Source organism: Macrobrachium rosenbergii, chromosome 43 (genome assembly GCF_040412425.1).
Source record: "Macrobrachium rosenbergii isolate ZJJX-2024 chromosome 43, ASM4041242v1, whole genome shotgun sequence".
NCBI lineage: Eukaryota > Metazoa > Arthropoda > Malacostraca > Decapoda > Palaemonidae > Macrobrachium > Macrobrachium rosenbergii.
In genome coordinates, this window is record NC_089783.1 from 31,902,285 (window position 1) to 31,916,098 (window position 13,814).

Consider the following 13,814-nt stretch of genomic DNA (forward strand, 5'->3'; position numbering starts at 1 on the left):
TGACAAAGACGCGAGCGTTTAAGCCAAGGGAACGAGTCTTGCAATTCTGTGACCTCCATCAGTCATTTAGAGGTGACTAAAACCATGTAATCCTACTTACATCCTGGAACTCTCTTGTCGAGTGAATCTCATAATTAATGTCAGTATTATTGCCGAGCAGAGGGAACATAAAGTGATGGGTAATGAATTATCTCATACAAAGATAAACAGAGCTTATGAATAAAGAGGTTCATTTGGTGAATAAAACAAATCTTTCTTAGGTACTTTACTATACCACATTAAAAGCTGTGTTATAAAAATTCTCCGTGACTTACAGAAATAAGTATACGACACTGTGACAAACATACACATACACACATACAGCGCTACAACATAAATCTCAATATACAGATATATTTTGACCAGCTTACCACATTCATCAAGAAAACATAATATTCACATCCGTAAAATATTCCCCCTCCCCTCCCATAAATTGAAATGCCCACAGTCTTTATGTAAACACCTCATCCCTTCTTGAGTTCTGTGAGATGATTTCTGCTGTGAGGGCAGTTGACAATGGTAAAGTAGTCCTGCATTAAGAAAGAATTATGTGTTTCTCTCGTCCGGTGAAAGAAACCAAGGATATGTTAAGAATGCTTCAGCTTTAATTAAGCTCTGTCATCGGTACTGCTTGAAGAAGAAGAAGAAGAAGAAGAAGAAGAAGAAGAAGAAGAAGAATCTCAAAAAAAAAAAAAGGTCCAAAGCGACACCTGTGTTACTGTATATGCCAGCCCATCATTCTTTGTACATGAAATTAATCATGGGCCTTTCGACCCTAAGCTGGTCCCCATTTGGGCAATAGCTGGGGTATCTTGTGTGAATACCCTTACAGCGATCGCATGGGAAGACAAGAGTGATTTCTAATGACTATGATAGCTGTTGACCTCTTAGTTCTTAACCAGGTTGTTTCACTAACAAATATTAAGTTGTTTTACTTTCTTTGCATTGCTGCTTGGTTAGTTATTGGGTACCTTGGTTGTTTCTGGTAATTTATGTCCACAACCATTGTTCAAAAGAATTTGATCTTCCTAAAACATTGCTTTTTTTTTTTTATCTTACTACCGGATCAAAATGTATTAGCTTGTGAAAGGAAAGTACAGTGGTATTTAAAATATGATCAGAAAAGAATCACGTAGCGTTCAATACATTTTTCTTCACAATGCACTGGGATTCTTCTGTGTTAAAGGGAGACAAGTATTGGCAGTTAGGAAATTGTTTGTAGGATCCTGCCCGAGATCGTTCTTTCCCAGCTCGTCATATACAAATAATGTCTTTAGACTTTTCAACTTGCCCTTTGGAGCTGCTGAAAAATACTTTTGAAAATCCTAGTTATATATTTTGTCAGATTATATTTCAATTGATCACTTCGTCAAGAAAAGAGCGTCCATTCCACTTTGAAATGTTCACGAACCAGCATACTTTTTTCAGTTCGGCCATCTTCATAATATCAGTGTTCCGGGAGTTACCTCTACAAAAGGACGCTTTTGTAAAAGACGAAATTGATGATTGAAATCACAATGAACACGATGAGACAGATGCGGTCTATCACAGCAGCAAGGAGGAGCCAGTCCAGTCCAGGACTGACGCTGATCTCCCCGGAATAAACGTGCCCGTTTCCGTTCTCACGAAGCTCGAACTCGTCGGACTTGAGGGATCGGCTGTACGTCTGGTGGTGGACTCGGGACACCTGCAAGAGGAAATGTTGAGATAATTAGGCAACTTACACTTCAGGGATGGGAATTCTGTTGCGAGGTAACACTTGAATTGAGAAAAAGAATAATGTGTTCTAGAGATGTTAGAACAACGTATTTAATGCATATGCAAACACCTAATCACACAAACATTTCATGTATATAATATATATATATATATATATATATATATATATATATATATATATATATATATATATATATATATATATATATATATCAAGCTGGGTAATATCACAATAGTTTGGCACATGTTCTACTTTGCAGTTTCACGTCGGGGAAGTGGGGATGGGATTCAGGGGAACAAAAGGCCTTTAAGGGAACGGACTCCAGGATAGGTCAGATGAAGGGAAGATTAGGTTGGGATGTATCTCCACTGAATGTGTGGTTGATCTGTTACCAGCGCAAACAGCAGGCACAATTCTTCAGCTCTTCCAGCTCGTGCTGCTTATCCCTAAGTGGGTGGTTCCAACAGTAATAACTGCAATGGTCACTGCTACTTTTATATTTTAACGACCTGAATCATAACTGAATCTCTTGCAGCAGCTTGATGCACTTGCACACACTGCGCCATTACCTTGCATAGAGTTCTACACGTCCTGGATATTAAGGCCCTTTTAGTTTTCTTAAAAAAAAAAAAAACTATTGAGACGGCTTTGTCTGTCCGTCCGCACTTTTTCTGTCCGCCCTCAGGTCCCAAAAACTACTGAGGCTAGAGGGCTGCAAATTGGCATGTTGATCATCCACCCTCCAGTCATCAAACATACCAAATTGCAGCCCCCTAGCCTCAGTAGTTTTTATTTTATTTAAGATTACAGTTAGCCATAATCGTGTATTTGGCACCGCTGTAGGTGCCAGCAACAAAGGCTACCACTGGGCCGTGGTTGAAAATTTCTTAGGCCGCGGCTTTAATTTTCATGGGCCTTGGGTGTAACAGGAAACTCCATTGCGCCGAAGAAACTTCGGCGCATTTTTTTTTTCTCAACACACTTTCACTCCGCGCCTCCAGCCTTTTCTTAATCTATCTCTATCCAAACGCATTCAGGTTATGCATTTTTCAAAAAACTATCGTCCACCGTAGTCTCCAAAGGAAGACGCTACGTAGCCTTTTAATAAGAAATCAAAACAACAGGTTTGAAAATACTGAATTTTATATCGGGTATATTTAGGGATGGAAAGGCTAATATTGCACCAGAAATATATGCAAAGTATGGCATCCACATCCTAATATAATGACGTTATAATATCAATAATGAATATATAGACAAAATGCAATTCAGCTACAAGCTGAATAATAAAGTATGAATAGTTTGTTTTTGCCTTGAATTTCAACTTATCATTCAATAGACGCTCTTTCTGCTTTCTAAACTTTTTGCAAAGCTCCTACCACCTTCCTTCCCAGACAGATATTGTTCTAGACAGACAAAAAGACAAAAGTTATTGTGACATATTTCATATTTTGTATAGGAAAAACATTTTAAAGGTATTTCATAATATTAACATTTCCCTTGGTACTTTTGATAGGTACTTCGATAATGCGATCATATTGCTTACTGACCAGCGGGTATATGCGTGTACACACACACACACACATATATATATATATATATATATATATATATATATATATATATATATATATATATATATATATATATATGTATGTATATATGTGTGTGTGTGTGTGTGTGTGTATTTATATGTATAATTGAATCACGAAAATTTGGAACATGATGAATATATAAATAAAGACGAAATCCACGAAGGAAAGAGAAACAGTGGAGTGCTGTAAGCCTTTCGAGTTATAGTCCTTTGCTTAGCTAAGTAAAGGACTATGAGTCGAAAGGCCTTGCAGCACTCCATTGTTTCTCTTTCCTTCATGGATTTTGTCTTTATATATATATATATATATATATATATATATATATATATATATATATATATATATATATATATATATATATATATAATGTGTGTGTTTGTGTGTGATAGTTTACCACTAATCCTACACATGCCGTTTTTACATTTGCACATATTATGCCACAAAGAATCCTTTAATTTCGAATTTACACTTTACCTTGGGAGTAACGTACGTACACACAAAGGGGATTATGTATGATAAATATACCCACCCTAACTAGGATTCGAACCTTGATGGCTGAGCTGATAAAGTCATTGTTATCCATGCACTAACCCAAAATAGCATACGTCCGAATCCTGATCAGGCAGGTGATCTTGTCATACAGGATTCTTTCTTGTGTGAGTAATTCCCAAGGCTAAGCAAATGTTGTATACATTGGTTCTTAGTGGCTTTATATACATTATATGTATATACTGTACATATGTGTGTATGTATTTATGTAAATGCATATATGTAGGCTATATATGTCAATACGATCGTATTTTTCTCTTTCTCAGTGCTGATGATGGTTCTTAAGAATGCGCTGAAAACACTCTATACAAATTGCTACAATAATTCTCCTACAACACTGTTGAGAGAGAGAGAGAGAGTGAGAGAGAGACCGTCTTAAAGAATCTGGACTAATCAGGAAACCAGTAATTTTCTAATCCTTCCATCTGTCAATTAATCACGCGACGCAAACCGTGCATGCCTGTGGGATTTTTTGACACATACCCCATCCTTCAAAGGATGGGTCAGAATCTGTGAATGTTAACAGGACGACCCCATAATCGTTTTGCAGATAACTATCATTAAGTGACTACAAAAAAAAAAAAAAGAAGACCCAGCTAGCCTTCTCTGTCTGCCGTCGCTGAAGGAAATAAAGTTAATAGTTGACAGCCTTATATACTGACGCATTGTTTCCAACAAACCGTCTGTGGATGCAATCATAAAACGAGCTCACATGTGGTAAACATTCTTTATTTTCTGGGGGTGACTAGCAAGTGGCATTATTCAGCTGTTCCTACCAAGAATTTTCGGCCAAGAACAGGTTCTAATGGCAAGCGATGGCATTTTGCGTTACTTAGGATGATAAATTTTGGCCTTTCGAGATAAATATCTATGTAAATCAAGCACATTTGCGGTTCAAAAACATCATATCAAATTTACATCAGTTTTTTCCTTTGGAGTCCAAAAGTTACTGAGTCAAAATGATGCACATAATATCAAACAGACTTTCAGATGAAAGTAGGCAGCCTGATAATGATATTAGTTATAGTAGTAGTGCTAGTAATAGTAGTAGTATAGTAGTAGTCATTCCATGCAATTAATCTAGATGTTTAACTGTACAGATAATATTTAAACACGATAAATAATTAAGAAATATAATGTGAGCAAACGTGCAGTCATGGTAGTAAGTGCCAGTCGCCTCTCACCTCCCAAACCGTGAAACCTACGAGATTCTTGTAGTTCTGGAGGCAGAGAAAACTGGAGAGGAAGACGAGGGGCGCCTTGACGAAGGACGATAGCCCCGAGGTGTGAGGATCTCGGGCCAGCCGTAAGGACAGAGCCCCGAAAACCAGGCTCGCGATGACCAGCATGGCTTGCTTGCATATCATCTCGACTGCAATGATGAGGAGGGAATTGATTAGTATTTTGGGAGATTAAGCAGGAATTATATATATATATATATATATATATATATATATATATATATATATATATAATCATGAAGCTACAAATATCGCTTAATATCAAATTAACGCTACTTCGGAAATATCCCCGATGGAGAATTATCACCGAAGGAGAATTTATAAGTGATAAATGGATTGGTACTGCTTGATAGCTCAGTGGTAACGTCGACTAGAGTTGCTGGGTAAGTTCTGTGTCGGGGGATCGTGACCCGGCAGTACGCTCAGTGGTAACGTCGACTGGAGTTGCTGGTTAAGTTCTGTGTCGAGGGATCGTGACCCGGCAGTACCAATCCATTTATCACTTATAAATTCCCCTTCGGTGATAATTCTCCATCGGGGATATTCCCGAGGTAGCGTGAATTTGATATTAAGTGACATTTGTAGCTTCATGATTGTATATAAATCACGGTATGATAAAAAATTTCATATATATATACATATATATGTAGTATCATCACAAAACTGTGCCACATTCGTTCATGACATATTTTCCAAATTAACAAAACAATCTTCTCTTTGAGGCGGATGATGGTGGAAAGGACAAATTATGACCACCTTTAGGTAACCCGAACCAGAGTTAAATAAGAGTAATGGGACTCGGAAAAATAGAAGGAAAGAAATCGTTATAATCAATCAAAACTCTTTTGCAATCGCACGGTGCCAATTTGCACTGATTGTGACCAAACTAACCCAACTACGTGTCCTTAATATTCAACTGAGAGTCCTTACTTATGAGCGGAAGATGTGACGGCGTGATGTTGATGATGTAGGACGAGTAGGCGATGAAGACGACGTGTAACAGAAGACACAGAACACCGAAGGTCATCTTTTCTCCCGCGGCAGGAGGCAGCATGAACAGGACCAGCGTCAGGAGGCTCATGCCTGTAGGGAAGAGGCGGGAAAAGAGATCTTGAGATCGCTGGTGATGCGGAGCGCTGATATCCAGAGATATGCTGGGATGTTTTCAGCCTTATATCGGCATCTTTAATGTAACTACTTTCTGACAGTCGTGAATAATAATAATAATAATAATAATAATAATAATAATAATAATAATAATAATAATAATAATAATAATAATACTCTCTTTCAAGCATATTTTGTTGAAAAAGATGGCTGCGTTGTGCGAATTGATGTATATCGATTTTTTTTTCAGTTTTTCTTATAATTTGCCTTTCTTGCGCATCTTGTACTCCTTCACACGCACGTATATATATACTGTGTGTGTAAGCGTGTTTCAGTATTGTATGAGTGCGTATGTATTTGCATAAGTGTGTTTGTGTATGTGTTGGTACACTTTCAAGGGTTGGCTTTTGAACAGGCGAAAAAATAAGCAAGAAATATAAATCTAGTCCATAAGATTGTAGATGAACTTTGCATATATATAATATACAGCACTTTGCCTCCAAACACTAGATCAAGTCGACAGTAATCTGACGACAGAAATTGCCGTAACGAATGTAGTAATCTGTACTAATTCCGTCTCTTACCCAGAGCGGGACCTTTGACGATCCAAGCGTAGGCCGGAGCGTTCCTTTCGACGTACATACTCATGTGTATGGTAATGTACGGCTCCACACAGCAGTTGTAGAACCGGTAGTCACGGGTGATTTTGGAGTCGAGGAGATTCCAGTACCCCCTCGTCAGGTTCTGTCCACTTTCCGTGGTTCGCACGGGCATGTCGATCTGCTCAGAGAGAGAGAGAGAGAGAGAGAGAGAGAGAGAGAGAGAGAGAGAGAGAGAGAGAGAATCAATGAAAATTCTTCAAAACAAGACAAAAAAAATCCACTGATATGTCAGAGAATGTTCGATTGCGTTATTTTCAGACCTATCTGAACAAAATGTGATATGATTTCCACTCCCTTACCTCAGGCTTTTCATCCTTGACTTGAAGGTCAATGGTGTAACCGTCGTGCACCCAGGAGCCCAGGATAATCGTGCAGTTGTGCTTATCGTGCGGCCAATTGGTGAGGTCCATAACGCAGGTAAATTGAAGTTTAATGGGTGGAACAAACAGAACTTTGCCCACGTTGTAGACGATGACCAGCGTGTCGCCATAGGTCATGTCTTTCTCTGGCGTCGCGCTGAAACCGTAGAGAGAATGATGTTGAGGAAAGCTCTAGATTGGGTAATGAATAGTTTGACATGGCTCTGATTGCAAAGGCGAATAAGATTAAGCCAAAAATTTATGAAGAAAATAAAGAAATTAATGTGTTGCAAACGCAACTGCTTTCCGTATATATAATGCACACTGAACAAGCATCTACTCAACCGAACATTGTATGATAAACATAACTAACCGACTAACGAAGAATAATGAAATATGTAGGTATGAAACAGGATAATGGGTGATTATATATATATATATATATATATATATATATATATATATATATATATATATATATATATATATATATATATATATATATATATGTATATATATACATACATATATATATATATATATATATATATATATATATATATATATATATATATACATACATACATACATACTTTTAGTGCATAGTTTTTCTCTAAGTCAGTTTTCATCAAAAGCAGTTACTTTAGTGGTATCAATAAGATTTTTGCAGGAACCTTCATATCGTCGGGAGAAGTTTTCCGATTCTCATGCTTCAATCGTCGGGGAAAAACACAAACTTCTTTCTTCCATTTATCGCTTTCCGCCACGACAACTGTTTCACCACTCAGTGGCATTTTCAAGTGAATGCCGGCTCCTAGAGCAGCCCCTAAACTTACAATCTGGGTTTACAATAATTTTGTCTCTCCGTGCGGAGGAAAAGTAGATCTAAGCGGTGATTGGTCCAGGAATAAAAGGATGAACCTCTTTTTTGGTATATGTCATATATATATATATATATATATATATATATATATATATATATATATATATATATATATATGTATATATATATATATATATATATATATATATATATATATATATATATATATATATATATATATATATATATATATGTGCATTTTGGTATAGTCTTTATAGTCTTTCCTGTAGGCAGTATTCATTGGGTGCTAATTCACTTTTGGCGTATATCATTTTAATACAACACTTTCCTATAAATTCTTTCATCTTTTCCTATTTTCCCGGTTACTGCTCAACTGGAAAAGATGAAAATTACCGTAATCCTAAAGTAAACATACAATTCTAATATAAAAGCCAGTACAGTGAGGAAAAATCCATATTACAAACAAGATGCTGAATAATAAAAGAAGTTTTGTTTATTCGAGGAAATAATGGCGATTTTTCAGAAATGTAATGAACATCAGAAGTATGTTTGCGTTCTGTGAAAAAAAAATGTGTATATATATATATATATATATATATATATATATATATATATATATATATATATATATATATATATATATATATATATATATATATATATATATATATATAGAGAGCGAATCCTACTGAAAATGACAGGCAGAAGTTCAGTGCCAAGCGCTTTCACGCTTATTAACGCATCGTTCTTCATGGGCAGACGATGCGTTAATAAACGTGAAAGCGCTTGGTACTGAACTTCTGCTTGTCATTTTCCTGTGGATTCGGTTATACACTGAAGTCACGTGCATCTACTGTGATTTTTAAGCATATGTATATATATATATACATATATATATATATATATATATATATATATATATATATATATATATATATATATATATATATATATATGTATGTACTGTATGTATGTATGTATGTGTATACCTATATATTCCCCACTCTTCATGAGAGAATGTTTCCCTTAATCGTGACTTCCAGCAAGGTTTAGGAATTAAGAACAGCGAATGAAGACAACACAGTTGCAAAATAGCAATATCCTTTCGAAAATCTCAGTTCTGGAAACGGGAATAAGTGCACGCACCGGGAAAACAAACTCAAATGAAACGAAACTTTTTGTGTGTAGGATATACGGTTTATTTTTCCGTACCTGTTATACACATCAATATCAGGCTTCCAAACAAGGTTGTGAGGAATCATGATCTTTCTTATCCCACCATAGCTCCTGGCATTCCACGACAGTCTAGGATCCTTCCATTCCTAAAGGAAGAAAATAAAGAGAGGCATGACAAGCAGTATTACGATGGATAGCACTCAAGGTTATTTTTCTTCTGACCATTTTAATTACAAGTATTTATGATGGTTTCTCACCCTATTTGGATTTAGACTTGGTGGTTTAATGACAGTTATCCTCCTGTTTTTATTTGCAGAGTTACTGTCTTTACTTTTAATTCCTCTGGGTTATGTTCATGCTATATGAGAAAAATTGATCTCTAATGTTCTGCGTTTACATTTATCGTTAATTGACTGTTGTGATGTCATGAACAAGATGCTGTTCTGTTTTGCTCGTAAGTGATTCTCAACTAGAAGGGATCAACTAAAAGGGGCTGATGTACTCACATTCACCATCCAGGCATCGACCAATAGTGAATGACTTTCTTCAATCTGTAAGAAATAGAAAACATCTCTTACAATTAAGTTTCGAATATATTTAATTTTAATGACAAGACTGAAATGGAAAAAAGAATGATTTATGATTGCTGAATATATACTCAAACCTCCTAAGAACCCTTCACTTGCAAATACCGGTTCTGCCTTTTTCTCCGATCTTACCATTTCGAAATGTTTGATTGTGAGTCTAAATTCAACAGCTGTGGACGCACCAGGCAGCGATAATTTGTCGTACTGTGCCAGGAGGTCGTGACGTAACAACTGTTCGTATTCGTTGAAGCCATCTGTAGAGAAATCAGCCGGCCATTATGAGGATCCATTGCTATGTACTGTACAGGCACTAATACCTAAAAAGCAATATATATTTATTAAATTTGCTGTGAAGATGGAAGGTTATAACCTTCTGGCGCTTCTCCCTCACACACCCACACACATACACTTAAACACACACACACATATATATACACACACACGCACACACACGCACACACACACACTGCGATGTTTTAAAGGTACTCTGCTTGAAGTAGTTTCCCCTAAGTCTGTAATACCTTATTCAAGTCTGCAAAGGTTCAACTTAACCATTTCAAAACTCACTGGTTGATAACAGAACTCAAGTCCTGTTTTCTTTCTCCCGACTATGACTATTCCCTTTGACTAAAAGAGCTATTCATGTCTGGTAACTATCGTGACTGTATCAGTGTAATTCCATTGAAATAAATCTTTCACTTATACTAGTGAAAAATTATTGGAATGGCAAGAATAGGCATTTTAACCCCATTCAGATAGTTGTGGTTGTTCTGTAAGAAAGCGTAAAATAGCTACTCTCTCTCTCTCTCTCTCTCTCTCTCTCTCTCTCTCTCTCTCTCTCTCTCTCTCTCTCTCGTGAGATCCAATTACAAATGTCTAAGTATTATTCCATTAAAGTTTGTATGAATTAATCTGCTTCTCGATTTGAAACTCGCGTGAACATCTTTCGTGTTATGCAAATATACAGTAAGTAGAATTGCTATAAGAAGATAAGAGTCTGTTTATAAATTATCGTAAAAAATTTAAATTGAAAAACTCAAGTCCATATGTCTGAAGCTCCAACAGAAGCAAGAGTGAGCTTCAATCTTCCTTAAAGTTTTGATTCAAAACACTATTAATCAGAGGCAGTGCCAGGCAGCGCAGTGTCAAGTAAGCCAAGAGGCTTCAGTGTCCAACAACACAAACAAGGATTCTGTCACCTCCGCACCATTGTAGCATTTCTCCTTCTTGACGTGCAGCGTCCAGGCCCTTGCATTCCACAATAAACTTTGCGATTATGGTAATAGATTTCACTCATGCGAGCACTCAGGCCATTTACTCGCAATTATGAGAACGTCACTGCCTTATCAACTCCCAGTATTTTCTTTGGGTCCACCGCAGGACAAAGAGAATTGACTCAGCTCCCTCGACTAAGGGTCCTGCGAGTGTTATTGTACGACCCAAAGGAAACCTAATACTTAGGATGGAGTCTAAATTAAGTCGATTAGGAGCAGGATTCGACCCTGCTTCTCGGAGAGGAGGGAAGGAGGCGGTTCATTGCAGGCTGCGATAAGGAGAGTTTATTTTAGGTCGAGTCCTTATGCTACCGTTTGAGGAGTTCCATCATGGCTGCCACTTGGGTAGGGACGGGGTAAGTTGATTCTTGACACTTCGAGATACATCAGTTCTGCCTTGAAGTTTTCTTCAAGACTCGCCTTTCGCATTTGTTTGTAACTTGCGCATAAAATGCGTAATCAAAGTTTAAATTGCAATCAAGGTGCGAGTGCCATTTTGTATTCAAGGAGAACAGCATATTTTTTCTAACTTTTTTTTCAGTTTTCTTGTTCTTTATTCTTTTCAAAGTAGCTAATAATTTACCAGAGTTTATTATTTTGTTAATTTATTTCTATTTTCTCATCCTTCGCATTTTTCCACAGTTTATATTGCCTCTTGTCACCTAAAGGCTCAAAACAGGCACTTCTTCCATAAACAACTTCCTTTAACCTTTCTGAATCTAGAGATAAAGTAAAGGAAAGAAACGCACGGATATGTGTCTTAAGTAATATAAAAAAAAGAATATCGGGTACCGAAGGATTCACACCTTGAAGAAGCCGTTTCACGCGCTCACGTTGTTACAGTTTTCATCAAGTGGTAGGCATTATGTTCATTATACTTTTTATCAAATATCTCTTATTTTATAATTTGACATTGTGTGAAAATTTTAGTATTAAATTAATATTAGTTTAATGTTAATTGTAGGTTTGGAACGAGTAGTTCTCAATAATCATGCAGTGAGGATACTCCGAGTTTTGGCTGTGGGGTACTTAGTAATACACACACACACGCACACACACACACACACACACCTAAAGAGAGTGAAGGCTGCAACTCAGCGGCCCTGACCAAAGCCACGCCCTGCGTTCTTACAAGTTAGCAAACTTCGCTCAGGGCTTCCTCCTGACTGCTTCAGAGAGCGTTGTAAGGTACAGAGGGATATTTCCTAAGTCATCTGATACGTATGACCCGTAGCCCTGGAATCGAGATAAGAAGCCGTCTAGGCTTTTATGGCTGCTTGACATAAATCATTGTTTGAGATTTCAATCGGTCTCGACTAATGTTATGTAAATAGCGTGCAACTGACCACCATATGCAAAGCCGTTTTTTTACATACATCAAGGAAATCTTTATAGTTTTGATTCCTGATTGGTTATGCTAATGTCGATGGAACGGCGCCAGCTTCTGCAGTGGAGTTTTTTTTTTTACACATAAATTATTGCCCTGCTGCTTTGAGCTTCCATTCAGTATTTCACACAAAAAATATTGTCCTTTATTTACTGTGGAGTAATAGATTCATAGAGTATATTTTAAAATTTTCTTTCATAGTTTCTGCCAAGCGCTTCTAAACAGGAAATTCCAAACGGTGTGGGAAAATCAAACGATCGCACTGGGAAAACGAAAGGACTTCTCTGGGGGTAACAAAAGAACTGCATTTGACAATGACTGCGCAGTTCGAGAACCTCGGAGTGTTACACTGGACAGTGAAATAACTGCCCTCGAAATATTAATAAAAATGCAATGAAATGCCTTCTAACTCAAGTGCGTAGCTCTTATTGACTCGTAAACTGACGCGGCAGGAGTTCCCTCCACGATTTGAATGATCGATAAAATTTTAGCTGCATGCATAAACTGGCGTGTTTGAATAATGAGATAGAAAATAAGATCAAAGGGTGTTTACTGTGTTACAGTGGAGTGAATCTCTTTGTCACAACGGAAATACTGTCTCACTGAAAAATGTTTGAAAATAAACTGAAAGTAAATATTGGCCAACGAAACGCACAATCACGCATGCATACATACATACATACATACATACATACACACATTCATACATACATACATACATTCAATGTCAACTGTAAACTCGCAAGTAAGAATAAGATTTAAAGAAAGATTGCCGTCACTGTCGTGAAAGTTATTTACTACTTTAGAAAAGAGACAGAGTCATAGTAAGAAAAATTATTAATCATCTACGATCAGAATGAGGAATTTCCCCAAGAAGATAGATAAATTAAATAAGATGAAACGATAACTCCTGTGAAATAAAGCTGAACAGAAAGTATCACCAGAAAACAATGAAAATAAGAAAATAAAAAAAGAAAATAAGATATGTGTGAAATTTCAGAAAAAGGAAAGAGATTAAAAAGCTAACAGAGTGGCACAAGAAAAAATACCGAGAAATAATAATCAAATCAGAATATCATAAGGGAAAACAATAAAAATTTTGAATTAAAAACTAGACAAAATTACTGCTGAAATAAAAATAGGAGAAAACTTGAAAAGCAAATTAAAGTGCACTATTTTGGACAAAAATTTATAGATGAAGTATGATCCTGTCTATAGCATATAAAATGATTTACTATTTAAAGAAGAAAGTGCAGAGAGAGCTATCAGGATGA

At 36.6% G+C, this 13,814-nt stretch overlaps 1 protein-coding gene across 6 annotated transcripts in view; it reads right to left on the reverse strand.

The window, feature by feature from the left end:
• Nucleotides 1-252: 252 nt before the first annotated feature.
• The window catches only part of LOC136828746 (acetylcholine receptor subunit alpha-type acr-16-like), a 63,062-nt gene continuing 49,500 nt past the window's right edge, over nt 253-13,814 (reverse strand). For 2 of the 6 annotated variants that reach the window (XM_067086953.1, XM_067086954.1), the window contains exons 3-10: nt 10,012-10,133; nt 9,799-9,843; nt 9,329-9,438; nt 7,213-7,429; nt 6,836-7,031; nt 6,075-6,227; nt 5,088-5,275; nt 253-1,726 (exon numbers count right to left, since the gene is read on the reverse strand). In XM_067086953.1, the coding sequence (XP_066943054.1) occupies nt 1,508-1,726; nt 5,088-5,275; nt 6,075-6,227; nt 6,836-7,031; nt 7,213-7,429; nt 9,329-9,438; nt 9,799-9,843; nt 10,012-10,133 (1,250 nt within the window). In that variant the 3' untranslated portion in view covers nt 253-1,507. Of the gene's footprint in view, nt 1,727-5,087; nt 5,276-6,074; nt 6,228-6,835; nt 7,032-7,212; nt 7,430-9,328; nt 9,439-9,798; nt 9,844-10,011; nt 10,197-13,814 lie in introns of all 6 variants that reach the window. The other 4 variants (XM_067086955.1, XM_067086956.1, XM_067086958.1 and 1 more) reach the window with 3 other exon arrangements.